The sequence below is a fragment of the Dermacentor albipictus genome, chromosome 1 (assembly GCF_038994185.2).
Source record: "Dermacentor albipictus isolate Rhodes 1998 colony chromosome 1, USDA_Dalb.pri_finalv2, whole genome shotgun sequence".
NCBI lineage: Eukaryota > Metazoa > Arthropoda > Arachnida > Ixodida > Ixodidae > Dermacentor > Dermacentor albipictus.
In genome coordinates, this window is record NC_091821.1 from 80,096,699 (window position 1) to 80,114,883 (window position 18,185).

At 46.9% G+C, this 18,185-nt stretch overlaps 1 protein-coding gene across 2 annotated transcripts in view; it reads left to right on the forward strand.

Moving 5' to 3' along the window:
- Positions 1–18,185, forward strand: part of LOC135915097 (frequenin-2-like) — a 305,612-nt gene that overhangs the window by 129,247 nt on the left and 158,180 nt on the right. The window contains exon 1 of one of the 2 annotated variants that reach the window (XM_065448093.1): positions 9,202–9,325. The exons of the other annotated variant lie outside the window; for it this stretch is intronic. Within the exon in view, the coding sequence (XP_065304165.1) occupies positions 9,256–9,325 (70 nt within the window). The 5' untranslated portion in view covers positions 9,202–9,255. Of the gene's footprint in view, positions 1–9,201; positions 9,326–18,185 lie in introns of those variants that run through there. 2 annotated transcript variants of the gene reach the window in all.

Consider the following 18,185-nt stretch of genomic DNA (forward strand, 5'->3'; position numbering starts at 1 on the left):
AAGACCGTTTTCGTTGAGGACTTTTCTTATGTCTGTGCGCAAGCGAAGTTCTGTGCGCAAGCCACATGTGATTGTGACGCCTCCTGAGACTGCGAGGGCGTTTATTAGCGTATCTGTCCTTGACCGACCTCCAAAACTGAGCAAATACGTGCCTTCGACATGTTTAGCTCCCTCAAGTGAAACTCGCAGGTGTTATGAGCGACCTTACGATTTTTCGCATTTAGGGCCGACCCTGGCCACCGCGCAATAAGAGCAGTAACAGTGTAAGCTTGCAGACAACGCCAGCGACTATATTTTTAAATGACGACGTTGGTTATCACACGGTGTCGAAGGCGCATGCTTAGCAGCGGGTATAATTCAGTCGGTACGAGTCGAAGCTCAGCGAACTTCCAGAAACCGAAAACGGACGACATTTCGTCGAAATTGACCGGCGTATGCAATCTCTCTATGTAATGGGCACTGCACCACTGATACGGAGCGGATGCGCCTGTAGATACGCTGGCGTCCACGAGAACTCCTTCAGCGAACGAGCTCAGCCGCAAGCATACCATACCGTCTCCTCTTGATCGAGTTTCTGAATTAAAGCTCTGTGCTGAGGCTGCGTGGTAACTCATGGCGCTTCCCTGCAGCTCCATTCCATTTCCTGCATTTGGTCAGGTTATTTCAATTTGGAATGTGTATAACGTAAACGTGAACAACTTCCGGGACCCAACAATACTGTTTAAGGGTCTCATGGCAAACCAAAATAATAATAATAATAATAATAATAATAATAATAATAATAATAATAATAATAATAATATAATAATAATAATAAAAAATGGGAACAACATCGTCAGAAATGAGCAAGACGAACAGAGTGACCTTTGAAGACCAGGTACAACGGCTTTTGCGGGCTGCCTTTCCGAGCGTCCTCCTGGTACAGCTAGCGGAAGACATGTCAGCGGAAACGCACCAAAGGACGAAGCCACGCAAAACCGAGATCGGCTGTCATTCCCTATGTGCACGGGCTGTTCCATAGATTGAAGAAGGCTGCCGGAAAGGTAAGTGTTTCGGTTGTTTTTTCAGCCCCAGGCAAGCTGAACGCCTTAAGCAGAAGGGTCAGCCGAGACACCCCCCCCCCCCTTCCCAAAAGAAAAGAAGGAAAGAAAAAAGGGTTTCGACAAAAAGCATCAGGCGCCCCTCGTCAGCCGCATTACCGGAGTCGTTTATGACATAAATACCTCTGAAGTGTGGGCGTTCCTACGTAGGACAAACGGGAGGCTGCCTCAATGATCGCCTCCGGGAGCATGCCAACAGCATAAAACAAAAATACAGGAGCAATTTTGCTTTGCATTGCAGGTCGTGTAAATGCATCCTCTATTTTAGAAGGATGATAATTTTATGCCATGAATCGACAACAGATGCAGAGTGATCATTTCACTGAATTTTAGCCCCTTTTCCATATGCATTTTAACGAATTATATCGAGTGCTTGTATACGTAAGTTGAAAATTATGTACTGTGTGCACGGAAAGCACCGCTTTTCTTAAGTCTGTTGAACATGAATATATGCATTCGTGTTTACTCACAAAGTTGAAAAAATCGGAAGCGGAATGATGACTGCATATGAAGACACGTTATAAAATGTTAGTGTGGGTAGAGAGCTGAGCCACGCCAATTTGTTGTTTCGTGAGAGAACCCATATTCCAAGCACCCACACATGCGTTCGTTCAACCTTATAGTATACTCCTGACGAGTCGATCGTTCGGCTTCTTTGCTTGGAACATGCAGTTTCCCATAATCATCGAGGTGGTGCGTGCCCGATGATGTCTGGAAACGCCATCTCTGTGCAGGTTAATGAGGGTACCATTGAAATATGAGGCTTCAACCAATATCAAAACTGCTATGCCCTTCATTAAAAAAACTACGCAATAAATCGTTGCCACTAAGGCACAGTGGTATCGCGCCACTCCGCACGCACCTTTTTGTACACTGTAAGGAGAACCTATCCTTTCAAACAAAATCTCACTCATTAAAGACCAAATTATGCTCAGCTTAAAGGAATAGAAGACACGCAGTGGACCTTGACATACGTGGCCAAAACGTCACGCATCTACCGAGAGGCGTGCTCTATAGAAAGCAGGCTCCGCAGCGCCGCGCTCTCGAGTATTGCACGAGGCACTTGCCACAGTTTTGAGAACGTCGTTTGTACATGAAGGCCGGTCGCAATGATAAAGACTGCGAGAGAAAGGTAGAGAGGACTTGTGCTTGATTGCGATAAGTCGGCGAGTAAAGAAAAAGAAAAAGGTGGTGGAGGGGAATAAAAGAGAAGTGAAGAAATATACACTTCGGCTAACGCGCAGAACTGCGAGTGAGATGTGCGAAAATTAAATGAAGAAATAATTGGGATAAAAAAAAAACGAAAGCGTTTTTGGTTCGGATGGCTTCACATCACCGGACTCTTCCCTTTCTGTTTTTCGCCCCTCGTTCTCGGAATAGAAGGTGGCCGACAGCTGAACCCGCTGTTCCCCTGCTATTTATCTTCGCTCGGAAGTACGCCTTGTCCGAGGAACCCAAATCAATTTTGCTGCGCTGCTTCGAGCAGAAGAAGAAGAACAATAAAAATCACAGGATTTCTTTTTCTCTCCTTTTGCGCTCCAGCCTTGCAACGGTGGCAGGGCGCTATCGAGTTGCGGATTTCGACGTTTTCTTTGAAAGCGTTACTTTCACGTTTGTCACTGCAGATGAGCTAGCCTGTGCGAAATTTCATTAAACATCGGCCCCAAACAAAGGGTAACGCAAGGAACACGGATCTCGGTCCACTGAGGGACGACATTTAGGACAACAAAGCGGGAACCGGAGCCCGAGTGTGCCGAGAGCGCCTAGTCAGACACGAGGCGTGCAGCAGCAGTGTATTGGTGCTTCGCTACCGTTTTGCGCTTTATTCGCTGTGCATCGTTCACGCGCAAATTTGAGCCCGATTTTGGAGCTTAATCCCCGAGCTGACATCATTTCTGCGGAGCCCACTCATTCCCTTCGGCGTTGATGAAGCTCAGCCCTACCTGTTCAAGCTGATTATACAGGGATAGTCCGGTTGTACTGGGAACACTCCGAGATTTATTCTGTACCTTGTCCTCGCATGCGCGACACAACCGCTATGCATTGTTTTCAGGCACCAGGAGAGAAGAACTTCCAAGAAATGATTTTTTTTTTAAATTACGAAATTCGATGCCGTACGGCTCGGTTGACACTAAAGTACCGTCATGTGGCTCGTTGAATCGCACGCGCTTATATTGATTGCCAAAAAAAAAGAAAGAAAAAAGAATGCTACACAATGAGTTCAAGAGGCCTAATGTGCTCAAAGGAAAGTAACAAATACAAAACGAGCACCGAAGCGCGAATGGTGAAATGACGCAGATGATAGGAACATCTCAAAGATTGCATCGCGTGGTTCTCCCTTAGCAATTCAGGAACATGTAGGACGATCTTGATTCACACAATATGACACAGTATCACCTATTCTGCCGTAAAGTACTACTTGCTATCGCTTTGACTGCGTTGAACTTTGGGCGTAACTGGTGTCTTTTTTTTTCGCCATGTTAAAATCGAGTTACGATATACACACCTTTAGTGACGCGTAAATATCACGTGAATACCAAGTTTACCAAACAAAATACCAAGAAATACCAAAAACCGCGCATTAAATAGGGTACTTTATTAGGACAACAAAGTGGGCAACGAATCATCATCATCATCATCATCATCATCATCATCATCATCATCATCACCACCACCACCACCACCACCACCACCACCACCAACAACAACAACAACAACAACAACAACAACAACAAGAACAAGAACAACAAAAACGAAGTCGACGACGATGGCGACAAGTAGTCCTCAGTTTTCAGCACGCTTCAGTACATATAGGGAACGTGGAAACATTCAGGCTGGATGAATGAACACTTACAACCGGAATCGTTTCGTATATGTTTGAAAAAATAGGCCGAACCTTCTTCGCCATCGACCAGATGTCGAGCTATAGATTCACATCGACATTACGGAAGTTTCTATAATTCCTGCCTCACGTTTTTTATTCGGATGCCGCCCTCCCGGCGACTTATCTACCGCGACGATCTCTGTATGTGCAAAGCAAATGTCGGGCGTCCCCTGCCGTTGAAGCATTCCTGATTACAAGGAACATGATACAGTATAGCTATACAGTACAGTATAGCTGATACAGTAGAACGTGTAGGTAATATTTAAGGTACTATAACGCTGGCATACATACTACTTACGTAATGCCTCGGGCCTCTTAAGGTGGTTATAAATGAGATGAAATTGAACTTAATCGAGCAAATGGGACGACGCCAACCGTCAGGAAGGGGCCCAATGAATGAATCTTAGCTTAGCTCTTAGCTCGCATGTCTAATCCGCTGCGATTGCTCAGTGGTTGGGGTATTTTGCTGCTGAGCAAGAGGACGCAGGTTCGATTCGCCACTGCGGCGGCTGCATACCGCGCTGGCCAGTGACGCATAGTTTTCCGAATAGAAGCCTATGTGCATCCGGCCTCCAATTCATACAACACACTTCGTACAACTGTGGTATCATTTGTTTGGTGTCGACATTTCAGGAACCACACACCATGGTTGCTCAGTTTATATAAACTTCATAGCGAACGCGAAGGGCATAGAGCAATAAAGGAAAGTAAATCTTATTGGCAAGTAGTTCCCGCTATATCTGCTACTTGAATATCTTTTTATTCGCACTGCAGCTATACCGACTTATTGCCGACCTTCTAACGACTCCAAGTATGCGAAGACAGGCGACCGTGGTGTCGTGCGCGCATCACGCGAACGGTGTGAGACGAAATGAGAAATTCCAAAATGTTGCACTAGCACTGTTGAATAGGTTTTCTTGAAAGCGGAGTGCCCCAAACATTTCATTATTTCGTTTTTTCTTCCTTGCGAAAACCCAGTGCACTTGGAATATATTCGTGAACGAATGAGCGAAACATGCCGTCTAATCGTCCGTGTGAAGAAAAAAAGAACGAATTCGAGATCCGTGCGAAGGTTGGCATGCTTTCTTGCGTTTTCTGAAACATATATACATAGTGTCAGGCTTCCTGAAAACGGAAGGCAGCTGGCGGTTGAATCAAGCAAGCGAGAAAAAAGAAAGAAAGAGAGAACATTTGTTGGTGTTGTTCTTTTACTCTCAATTCCAACGCGGGAACAATAGGCGTCTGTTCTTTGTTTGCGGCAGGAAAGAGTGTAAGGTCAAGGTGTCCCTGAAAAAGCTTCTGCACGAAATTTCAAAATTTCTACAGCAAAGCAAACATATAAGCCACTAGACTACTTCAACCGATTCAATAGAGGCGGTAAGAAAGAGGAAGAGAAGATCGTGACCGAGAAATCAAGAACTACGGGTGCAATACCGAGTGCTCGACCGACACGTAGGGAATCCTAAACCGTTGAATAAAATGGCAGCAAATCCACAAAAAAAGTCATGGAAGGTAGAAAATAAAAGCGTATTGGGCTGTGTAAATACAATAACTTTTTTCTTTGTTTCTGCTACGTAGCATATAATGCCTTTTTCTTTATCATCATGTCTCTCGGAAATGCTTCGTCATTCCGAGTTAGACCTAGCTGTTAGTTCCTGGTGCAGAAACGGCTGGTTAGCACTGTGGCTCCTGCGCCGGTTCACCTGTGAAATATTATTACAAGTGAACCATGGAAGCACTGAACAATTATGACTACAGACCACTATGGCGCCTTACTCTTTGATCTGTGGCTCGAGCGGCCAGTCGCGCGGCAATTTTGGGTGTATTCGCGGGCTGTTTTCACGCTCAGAAAAACACTTTTACGTAGCATGTATTGAGCAACTAAAAGCTGTATCGGGAGTCTTTCATGTCGCTCTACAATTTTATGATTGACACTTTTCATCGAATTGTAATATCTGAGAAGTTAAATAATTAATTAAGACTAATTTTCTAATTAGGAGGAACGAAAGAAATTGTTTGAGTATCTCCAACCGACGGCAAACAACGTTACCTTGGTTCTGTCCAGCTACGTGGCATTTGCATATTTTTAAACTCTGCCTAAAGTTAGCTGGGACACCCTTTATATCGATCTATGATCCGGAAAGCTCACGAAATACGGTAGCGTTCGTGAAAGAACAGCAAATAGTTCGCGCTTAAGTTTCCGCGGGTTCACTCTCACGTTAGTAGTGCGCGACATAACGAAGCTGACGTTGAGGCACACGCACCGATCTCTTGTTCTTTAATGGCCGAAGTTTCAGTGTGTAAACCTCATCCAGGAATGCAGGCACCCGTGCCCGTTTTCAGTCGCTTTGAATTCAGGCACGTGAGCCCTGCGTGGCCGAGTGGTTTCGCCGCGCGCAAGCCTCACTACTGTATCGCTTAGGATCGAGGGTCTGCCCAGCGTGGCCTCTTAAAAGGCCGTGTGCCCGTTCTATGCTTTGTTTCGTGCAATGAGGCATGAGATAGCGACCACTTTCATTGGCCGTGCGCAAGCTACTGTGATAAAAAGGAACTTTTCTTGAGACCCCATAGAAGAAGTAGATTTATCATTTGGGCTGGATCCATCAGTTTCCTGCAAGAAAGTTTCACGCCTACTACTTGTATTCCTATCTAGCACTTTTTGTTGGACGAATTGTGAAGTTTACATTGCAAGTTATGCCCAGGTGGCGCAATTACGGGCCTCCATTGCCAGTCTATATCTGCCTGTAGACACCGGCCGTCACCACTGCCGCCTCCTTCGCCGCAACAACAACAACAACAACAACAACTGTACATAATCGATCAATAACATGTTACACCCATCCACTACTGCACAATGGCTTGGTCCGTGCTTCCGGTTTTGTTTCTAAGCACTCTCTTGCAGTAAGTAGACATTAAATGGAAAGGATATGTAGAAAGTGTGCCTGGTGTTTGTGTGTGCGTCGTGCTTTTTGATATTTTCTTCTTTCTTTTGCTTTTTTGTTGATTGAGTAACAAAAAATTTCGGATTCTCAGATAGCCGGCTCTGACGTAGCCTACTTTCCCATGTTTCTGCATCAAAAAAAAAAAAAAAAAAGAAAACATTCGGCAGACACATTCAAGACTGCTTACGTGTGGGAATGCAAAAACATCATAGTCGCTTTTTTTTTCTGCGCTTTCCCTGTCCGCGCAAGCACTCGCCTGCGTTTTAACTGTGTCTCGGTAAGGCCAAATGAAAACGCGCCAAGTGTCTCAGCGCGCTCGCTTGCCCGCGAGGAGTTCATAACTCGAAGGACCGCTCAGTGGTATTCAGTTGAACGTTAAGGCTTTTGATTTTATACACTCATTTTATACACGCGTGACGTGGCGCCACCTCCTACCCATTCGCTTTGCCGTCACGTGCCCAACGACGCACGCTCCAGGCCGCACGTTTAGTCAACCAGATGGCTGGCAATTATCACTAAGCTTATGAGCCCGCCCTTATTTTCAAGTATCTAGACATGTCACCGACACATGTCATACCTTTACTAACATAAAAGCAACAATAATAAAATCAGGATTTAAACGGAACCTTCACCGACAAATTACGATGCCCTTTTATTTTTCAGAAAAGTAACACTCCGCCGACTGGCTCGAATGAGGCGTATTATGAGGCCGTTCTTTTTTGTTTTGTCTTTAAGTTGATCTGTCCCTTATTTTGCTGAATTAGCTACCGGCTGCTCTGTATATTGTTTCTGGTACTTATCGCATATTATACCCACGTATGACTGTAGGCGTTGGTGGCACCGTCCCCGGTTATCACTATCTTAATACTTGATTCCAAGGCATCCCTCCAGAGTTTACTCTTGGCAACGCATCATGGATCACATGAGCAGCTCGTCACAGAGATCAGATAAGTACACCATCGAGTAGTTGACGAAGGAATAGACATAATATATCTATGGTTGCCTAGTGACTGTGGCATGCATGGCAACGATCAAGCGGACGATGTGCCCATGACGGCGTCAGTTGCGCTGCCTTTCCCCTTTCCAGAGCCGACGCATTGAAATAACTTTCGGCGCTGGCACGTAACACGCGTGTCGACGTTGGTGTTGCCGTAAGAAAAAAAACCTCATGCCGCGCGGAAATCAAAATTCCTTGTCGGGCTGCGGACTGGAACCGCCGACCATCAGGTTGCGAGACCACCACGCTAAGAGATTCAGCCACTGGCGGTTCGTCATACGCGCCCTTTAAAGCGGGTTTTTATATGCGCGAAGAAGTAGACGCAGCGCAAGGCGCGAGCCAATCAGAGGAGTCCCCTCTCTCTGGAGGAGGGAAAGGGTGGGATCGCGTGTTCGCTCGCGTCTAGCCCGCCGTTTCCCGCCAGTTCAAGACCGGCAGTCAGATGGGGAGGCCACGTTTGGTTCGTTCTGCCGGAGAGCAAGCTGCATTGAAGGAACGGCAGCGGGCGGCACGTTGTGCGTTCGGCCAAAGAACACGCGGCGTTTGATGAACGCCGCCGGGAAATCGCTTGAGAAAGGGCTCTTCGTCGACGTGCTGACCTCGCCGCGAGGGAGCGCGACGCCGAGTGGTTACGACAACGAAGAGCCGCGGATCCCGAGCTTCGCTTGCACCCCTCTTCACAGTAGTGGAAGGGCGGTCAATTCTTTTCTCTCATCTATTGCATCCCTTTCCTCCTCCCCCGATTCAGGGTAGCCAACCGTAGATAATCTCTGGTTTACGTACCCCCCGTCTTTTCTTTGCCTTTCTCTCTCTCTCTCTCTCTCTTCGTACTTATTCCTTTCAAGAAATAAATAAGAAATAGAAGTTGCGTTCAAGCTGTCTTCTGACGTTCCTATACCCCTGGTGCTACTTCAAATTGGTAGTCGTCTTTATTCAGCCGTTGTGTCCCACGCATAGGAAACGATTTGCATCGTTATACTGAACACGTAAGGAAACTGTCACGATGGCTATGGTGGCTGAGATACTTGAGATATTCTTACTTGTTTCGGCGAGTTGGCACTGGCAGCACCGCCCCTTCCCCTCCCTCCCATTTTTCGCGCTAATCACGAGTCATGTGAATTTTATATTGCCAACTGTAGGTGCACGCCATGCAAAAGTACATGCGTTATGTAAACATGTTTCTTTATCAGTTCACTGATAGATGAGCGACCCGTGTTCACAAGCGTTGAACATATTCCGCAATCTCGCAAGTATTTACCGAATTCCATTAGCCAGGCAGCAGTCATTTACTCTTCTCGCGCTTGGTTCCTGCGGGCTTCATCGCAAGCGGTGATGCCATTGTGTGAACTACGCTTTCGTGCAGAGTGCGATTCAGTGTTTATTAGAGAAGAGAAATCCCAAGGTACGTTTCAGAACATTCGATGGCCTTTCTCTTCGTTTTCGGTTATCAGGTGTCCTTAATTTAGAATTTCGAACACGCTCTTACACCGCCACATCACTTATCGTCGAACATTCAACCTTATGTTCTGTTTAGCACGCTCTTGTGCTTTAAAAATGGCTTCTGTGCTCTCCCCTTCGTGCGAGTATCGATCTTACGAACCGAGTGCTTGGCTTGGAATGTGATTACAAGCTGCTGCCAGCCGTTTCTATTAAATGTGACCACGATCGTCATGGATCCCTTTGCTAATGGCCCAGACAACTGTGCCAAGGCACACGTTTACATCTCGGCAACGCGCGGATCGTTCCCACGTGCCTGACTTTTGTTATAGGTTTTTCCGGATTCTGAAGTTTCGCTATAATTTTGTGTCAAACGTGACCTCGTCATGAATGAACGAGGTCACGTTTCCTTTGTTTTCCTTCTTTTTCATCGCGCACAACACACAGCGACTACGTGAATATGCCTCAGGAATCAAGGGTCTCGTTCTTCAAATCTGGCTGGTAAGGGGGATTTTGTCGCTTTTAACCAAGCCGCTTTGCCGCTTTTAACATTAAAGCCGTCATTGTGCGCCCTTTCTTTTTGTGTGTGTGTGAACCGCTTGGGAATACAACATGTTCATCCCTGTCATTGTTTACATCCACGCATTTTAAGGCCATGTTGCAAGTGTTTTAATTTGCACTGCACTTGTAAAAAGTATGACACAACACCTACAGCATTGCAAACGGAGCACATTGGTTATAAAGCGCATCGAATCACCTGCGACGCCTCGCGCAATATGATGTGCCTGATTATGGGGAAGAAGTGGTCTCACAGAGCGACCTGCGTTGTAAAGCGTTTATCTTACAGCACAGCTAGCACCATAGAGTTTCCTGCAGTTACTAGAGGGAACTCTGGTGCTGCGATCGTTCAGCCATCATGGGAATGATGGGTAGCACACGGATTTGTCGGATCTTCGTGCTTGGGGCGTCAGACGTTCTTGTGGGTTCCTTTATTGCGCCTCATCATGGGCCTAAATTTGACTATATTTCAAAGCAATTTATATATTTTTTTAATGCAGAAGGCAATTGACTCAGCAAGCACGCATAATCGCTGCCAATCGCAGTGGTTCCGCTAGTCCTTCCGTCCGTTGCCTCATGGTTTCAATACCGGGCCTCTGTGCTAGAGGTCCAGTGTTCTAATCCCGTCATCGGATAACTTTATAATGTTTACTTAATTATTTGTAACGCAGTACTCTCTTTAAAATGATCACCTTGCAAAGTCACGAAGGCAAAGGGACGAAGTTCAGGCAAATCCGTGTACTGCCCATCATTCTGCTCTACTTGCAGCTCCCGCAGACGCCAGCGCGTCTGCGGGAGCTGCAAGTGTATGAAAGTGTATGAAAGTCTATGGCTAGTACCACTCCTTGAACGAGGGCCTTTCGCGCCTGAGCAAGGTTGTTCTGCCATGGCGGTGCCTGTCAATGCCTCTGCCTCGGTGCGCCCAAGTCATGCAGGCGTCGTCCCGCACACTCTGCGCAGCTGGACGGCCACATGCAAGTTCTGACGTTTATTGGATTTTCACTGAATTCGAGGTATTTTCTATCGCAAGTTGTGTGAAGTTGTGTTCACTAAAAGCTTCTCTCTTATGCCTTCATCAGAATGCTTCACAACTTAGTCTACTACGCCTAAAGACAGCATACGTTCAGTCAGGCCCACTTCGTACGTGGTATGTATAAATGGTTTACGAGTATCCAGGTTCCACTTCAATTATACATAACAACGGCTAGCTGTATAACAGCTGGCGAGCGGTAACCAACGTTGTATAGCCTATATAAGGAACTATGCTGAATGGAAAATTACAATCTCAACTGCCCCGTGCGTCGCAGCTTTGCATTTATCCTAAAATATTTAAACAGCCTGCACCACGGTGACTGCGTAGACCCGTGCGCCGCCATTGTTTACCCTCATGTGTGCGTCAGATATACATTGCCTGTAAAAGGAGCGGTGAGGGACGTACAAGTGGCCACACGCGCACGCGCACCACACACGCACGCACACACAACTAACCTCGACGGGCGGCTTGCCTTGAGGCTATCGCCAACGTGGTTTATTTCCCACTCGGGGCCATTCGATACGGTCCTGACCTTTATTTTTAGCGTCATCGATTTGAAGGGGACTACCGGCGAAAGGGTCGGGCAAGAGGGTGAAAGACAAAAGGACGCCGCTGCACCATGTCTGGCTGTTGTGTACCACTGAGACGCAAACCGCAAATCGCCTCCCCCTGCACCCGAGAATCGATCCCCGCAGCGACAAGCAAGCGGGCGGGCAACGAGACATGAGAGACGACCGGGTTGAGGCCTGGTGCCCCAACTTTTCGAGCCGAAGTTTTCGTTGCGAGAGGGCGTCGCTGCAGGCTGTCCGGAAGTTGAAACCCTGTCGTTCGCCCTCTTGCCAGGCATCCGTGCAGCCTTTACCGTTTGCGCACGAGCATATAAACGGACACAGATAAGGAGGACCGTATTTTTTTTTTTTTCGTCACAAGTGGCATTAATACACAAGTACGTGTCCGGAGGACTACAGGTTTCCTGGCCTATAAGAACGCAGGCACGATAACGTTTGAAGAAGCAGTGTCGCAGACACGAGTGCAGCCATCGCAATTAACGACAAGAGAAATAGCGCAGTAGCCTTTCAGTCCTAGGTGCCGAGTAACGGGAAGAGGTCGCGCGAGTCCGAAAAGAAAGTAGCAAAGAAAACTTGGTGTCAGACGCCTGTTTGGGGAAGGATCGCGATGTTTCGAACTATAGACAGGAAATACATAAAGGACGTGAACGCTTCCTATATACTGGACACAGCAAGTGGATTCCGAGCGGGGACGGATCGGTAGGAACAAATAAGGCGCAGTGACGCGAAAGGTAACAAAATGGATGCGTGGCCAACAGTGGAAGCATTTACATGCGTAACACACGCACCGCGCGTCGGAGCAGAACAACAGTGGCAGTTCGCGATATGGGAAGCGATCGTGCGAACTGTTATTGCCACTGGCCGAGATCAAGGTGAGCTACATGAGCGCTAGCGGGGAAGGAACGAGGCAACAAAAAAATGCTGGCAATGATCAACGCGGGGAAAAATGCGGGATACGTGCGCCGGAGACTCCGTGGATAGGCGTGCTCACGTCGCAGCTCAATCTCTTTCGGGTGTTTCCGCAATGCCTCTAGCCAGAAGAGAAAATGTACGAAAACACGCGTAGCGTGCAACTTGTTTCGCTCCCCGAGTTGCGTGCAGCACTGTCAGTGATGGCCTTCGCATCTGCGTGGGTTGAACTCGGAGAGTCCCTTAAAAGACAGGACACTTGTGACTTCGTAATGAGTTTTGTGCTTTGCTATCCGTCTCGTGTTTTTCTTATTGAGCGTATGCAAGTTTGATGTGCTGCGCCGTGTCGTAATACTGCGAAATAACGGGCGAAGTGCAGAGCTGCTCCTACCCCCACAAGTGGAGCGCCAATACGGTAATTTAATTAAACGTCAGCCAAGCACGTACCGTCGACGCAAGAGTACTTGTCGCTCCCCTAAAGCAACTTTCTTTTTCTTTTTAATGCGAAAGCATTAAATATGCACCATTGCGCGAAAATCTGGTGTCGTCGCCGACGCCATCGGGCGATGATACAAAAAATGGCCGATGGCGCAAAGAATAAAGACGCGTCAAAAAATTCTCGGACTGACGTCAGATTTCTCATGGAGGTCCTTGTAATCAAAATCATTTAATGGCTTTGAAGAGGAAAATTCTGTCAGGGTGGGAATCGAGCACGCTTCCCCGACGCCACGGTGGTTCCACGGTTCTGGCTGACTAAATGTGTGCCTAGTGAGCGTATTTTTCACTTTATGAAAAACTAGCGGGAAAGCGAGTGAGTTTTGATTTAACGTTACCGAGGCGCAGTTAGAACGCAGGCGAGAGCTTACGCGGACAAGGAACGTGTGGGAAAAAACACTTCATCAAAAGGGACTATAATGCTTTCACCTACCCGCACGTATCAGTCGTATGTGGCCCTGTCTATTTTTTTTCCTTTTTTTTTTTTGGAGACGCGGGGTTTCCATTTGCCCACGCTGCGCATTATTGCGACTCAGGGTCGAGGACGAGAGACGAACTCTTGGAGCAGACGAAGATGAGATGAAAAGCTTTATACGATATGCACAGATATAGCAGGTAATGGCACAAAAGTAGTGGTAAGAGCGCACCGAACTGACGGGGCGTCTGGTGGTGACTCTCTTTCTCCTAACAATGAGCCCGTTCTGTCTTAAATCCCTTTGGCGAGCCGTCGTCGGCAGGAACGAAGCAGGGCGTGTGCTGACGTCACCCGTGTCGCATTCCTCTTTCGTCACGGCAGCAGTCTTGGTGCAGCGCGCCATCGGATTCCTCAGTTCGACCCAGGGGAAGTGGTCGACAGTTTCGTGAAACTTTGAGGCTTCGTACTCATAGTTGGGCGAGTTGGCTTGACACCACAATGTCAAGGTTGTCAGTGGATGTTTGAAGGTCAGCGCGAGGACAACCACTTCAGAAGAGCGAGGGGCGGGGGGTGGCTGAGGGCCGTTGCATTTATGACAGGCAGGTGTGGCAGAACAGCTTGCAGAATGTCACCTGGAGGAAACGCTCAAACACGGCAACAGACGCCCTGGACATTTCCCGGCCGTCGTGGATTGCTCTTTAACGCCTTCTTTAGCCTAACAAGTTCATTTGAGCTCCTCCTGAAATTCCAGTGCCTCTTCTACCTTGAGCTTTCAGTGTTTTATTTGGTGGGGCGAGGCACCTTTTTCGCACACTGCAGAAAATTATAGCGAGTGCAGTGCATAAGAAGCGCTGAAAATCTTGCGTTCGAAGAACCTCCTATTGGACCGTCTTCAGAAGGAAGAGCGCTAAGAAGGATCTCGATCCGAACGAGTGTGTCTGTGATAATTTCCGGCGTGGCAAACACGTCTTCGCACGTGCATGTGGGCACCTAATGATGGTGACTTTCACCATGCAAATGCGTCACTGAGAAAAAAGGTTAAAGAACAATGCACACGTCCACACAGAAAGTTGGTAACCAAGTACAGGGTAATTGAAAGTGTAGATAGATAACCAGAAGTCACCAAAAAAGGAAGAGAAACAGAAACAGTGAATTGTTTAAAAAGATTGAAAAAAAAGATGGCGGCAGAAGCAATTTCACGATGACTGTCGACGGTAACGCGTTAGCCTTGAATCAGTATAGAGACACAATATATCGCCACTGTCGAAAAGAGTTACGTATGAAGCGTGCACTGGAGCGGGACTCCTCTTTCCCGATTCCCTAAGAACGCTCGGTGCCACCGAGCTGCTGCCGCGAAGCTTGCGCATGGCATCCGAAATGCACGGCGCGCCGGTGCTACGAGCGCTGAGAAACGCGCCATGCGGCTCTCTCGCGCTTCTTTCTAGAGACGCTGCGCCATCTAGCGGCACTGCCGAGAAATCCGCGCATGGCCTCCGAGACGAGAAGCGTGGCGCGCCGATGCGTGCGAACGCTGAGAATTGTTCCCTCGCTTGGCCGCACACACAGTGGCACACACTCAGCCACACAAGTTGGCGAAAGGTTGAAGGGTGGCACATACCCAGTGCATTTATGGCGCAGCCTGCTATTGGGTCGGGTTGCTGTCCTTCAGGAACCCTTGGGAGGTGGGCTTCTTTTCAGTCAGTATCAGAGAAATTTAAGGCATATTTTGTAGAGTGTTACATTCGCAGAGGCACATACCTAGTTACCCAAGTTGGCGTCACAGAAGTTCTTTGAAGAGCGACACACCTACGCCAGTAGGTGTGTCGTAAACCAAGTTGACATCAAAGAATTCATTCGAACAGTGGTGCCTACACAGTCCCGCATCTACAGTGACCCATATCGGCGGGAAAGAGGCTTGTTGAAGAGGCAGAAGAGCGACACGTATGCACACCTTGCCACATACTCAGTGACCGAAGTGGGTCGGGTGGTCGGTTTCGAACCCTGTGACCTCAGCACAGTAGCCTGACGCGCTACCCATTCGATGACTGTATACCCAGTGACCCAGGTAGGAGGGAAAATGGTTAGATACAAACATACAAAAATATAGATAGATAGATAGATAGATAGATAGATAGATAGATAGATAGATAGATAGATAGATAGATAGATAGATAGATAGATAGATAGATAGATAGATAGATAGATAGATAGATAGATAGATAGATAGATAGATAGATAGATAGATAGATAGATAGATAGATAGATAGATAGATAGATAGATAGATAGATAGATAGATAGATAGATAGATAGATAGATAGATAGATAGATAGATAGATAGATAGATAGATAGATAGATAGATAGATAGATAGATAGATAGATAGATAGATAGATAGATAGATAGATAGATAGATAGATAGATAGAAAGCCCCCAAAAAGTACGTGAAATACACAAATAACGCGAAAGCATTAAAAGATCATAGAAGTTTACAAAACTGTGCAGAAATAAATTAGAAAGAAGAATTCGTACGATAGCACAAAGCGCAGTGCCTTGCTATTTGAGGGTCTCGCTGGTTGCGTCAGGCCAAATACATAACGGAGCAAATATTCGCAAGGAGATCAGGCATCTGTATGCTGCAGCAAAAACCCGGAGACTAGTCAGCACAACCAAATGAAATGCGAAACTATTTACCCAGCGAGACCCGTAGGTAACGTACACCTGCAAGAAGTGCATGGAATTGAAGTGGACGGAAGCAACAACCGGTCAACAGTCGAAATAATCTAGAGACGTTTATACTATTGGTGGAGAAAGAGCAGGAAATATATTTATAGGATCGAATTCGTTAGAGCGTAGGTAGCGCTACAAGGTAGAAATAGAAGCTTTAAGGGAGAGAAAATAGATTAAGAATATGTACGCAAAATTCCAGGCTGTAAAGCATGTATATAATACATGATTAACTCAGGCGCGCTAGGTGATTATTTGTCACCTCCCGGTTCTAAAGGCGATGCTAATAAAATCTGAGGACACCTAAGCATCGCTTACGAGTTGTGAATGCGAAAGCATTAATGTTCAATTGAGCGCCGCTGAGTGGTCCTTCGAGTTATGAACTCCTTGCGGGCAAGCGAGCATGTTGAGATGCGTAGTTTAGCACAGTGTGTAAGACACTCGGCTTCGGAGCGTGGGGCCGTTGGTTCGAAACTCGCTCCTGCAAGCGTTTTTCCTTTCAAATGTATTCAGTTATTTTTATAATTTCTTTATAACGATTACCTAGGCGAAGCTAGAACGCAGGGGAACGCTTGCACTGACATGGAACGCGCGGATTACGCATACCTCGGAGAGCGAGGGTGTACTGGCGATGCCCTCTCCCCTCACTCAACACCTGGCGCGCCAGCTCTTAAGCAAGTGTTCCCTTTCGGCCGCTTTGCTCCGTCGAGACGCGCACGCGATGTGGCGTCGCAGCCAATGGGAATTTAGGTCCCGTTTCGCTGCTACAGACACCGGTTTTTTGCGCTCAAAGAGTCATTTGATGCTTTTATCACCATCATCATCATTATCGGCTGGTGGTGTCGCAACAAAGGAGGTCTGTCTGGCGTGCTTGGCCGGTGACAGTTCCGCCTGAGAATATTTTGCTTTGTTAATATACGGATCTTTTGCCAAACGCTGACTTTGATGATGATGATGGTTGTGGTGGTGGTGGTGTGCTTTTCCCTTTGTAACGGGCGGGTGTGAGACCTCTTTTGTAGAATAGGTCTTCAGTTTTCGTGGAGTGGCAGTGATTGCTGTACTTTCCACAGAAAATAGACTAAGCGCTCCCGCCGGCCAGACTGACGCACCAAGACAAGGTATGCCGACGCATCTAGCTCTGTTGTTGTTATCAACGCTAGCGGACGCGTCTGTGTAGACGTGCAAGCGGACTTTATATGCTGCACTGAAATCGTAGCAGTATGGATTGATTCATAAGCAAATATAAGCAAGTTTTCATAATCAAATATGCATTGCAGTGGGTCGCCAGGGAAATTATGAGCTTTGTGGTGCCTATTCTAATTGATTTATACATACATAACTAAAGGAAACGTCAGGGCAACGTCATGTTACCCTGCAAGTGCATGCTGACTCCACGTGTTGCTAAATAATGAGGGGCACATACTCACTGCTGCAAAATGAAGCGGCGCACCAACTACCGCGCCATGTCTTAAGCTCTGCCTTCAGACAGGACAAATCTGATTTAAACTGATGCTATGTCCGTAGTAAGCTATTAAGCTTACTTGAGATTTGGCTCAGTATATATATCAGCGCCTACCGCTTCCCTTCGTTTTTTGGCAAATCTCATCGATTTGTCAGTTCCTGTGCAGTTTCTTATGACCGACACGATTTATACGTGCTTTATGCGTAAACACAGCAGCAGACACCAGTTCTCCCTCCTATGCAGCTGAAAAAAAGGCGCTTTCTGCGTGCATACCTCATAGTAGGTTTTCCACGCTGCTTTGGGACTCATTCGAAATCAAGACCTTTGCGTGGCTGCGTTCTCTATCACGGAAGGGTGCAGCAACCACGCTACCGCGCTTCGCCTGGGGCTCGTAAAAAAAAAAAAAAGAAAAGTCCGTGAATTAACAGACCTCCGCGAAGCCCCGATCGATGTTTCGTCCTTGCGTGTACACTTATGGTTTCGGCTAATATGTTTGCACTTAATGCTTGTCGACTGGAAGGCCTTAGCGCTTCATTTAGCAAGGCAGTGTTGACTCGCGTATTTTTTTACTTATTTCTTAATAGATTTCATGTTTTTTTTTCTTTTGCGCTTTGCACCATGATTGTTCTCAGAGTATTCTCTTTTTGCCGTGAAAGTAAA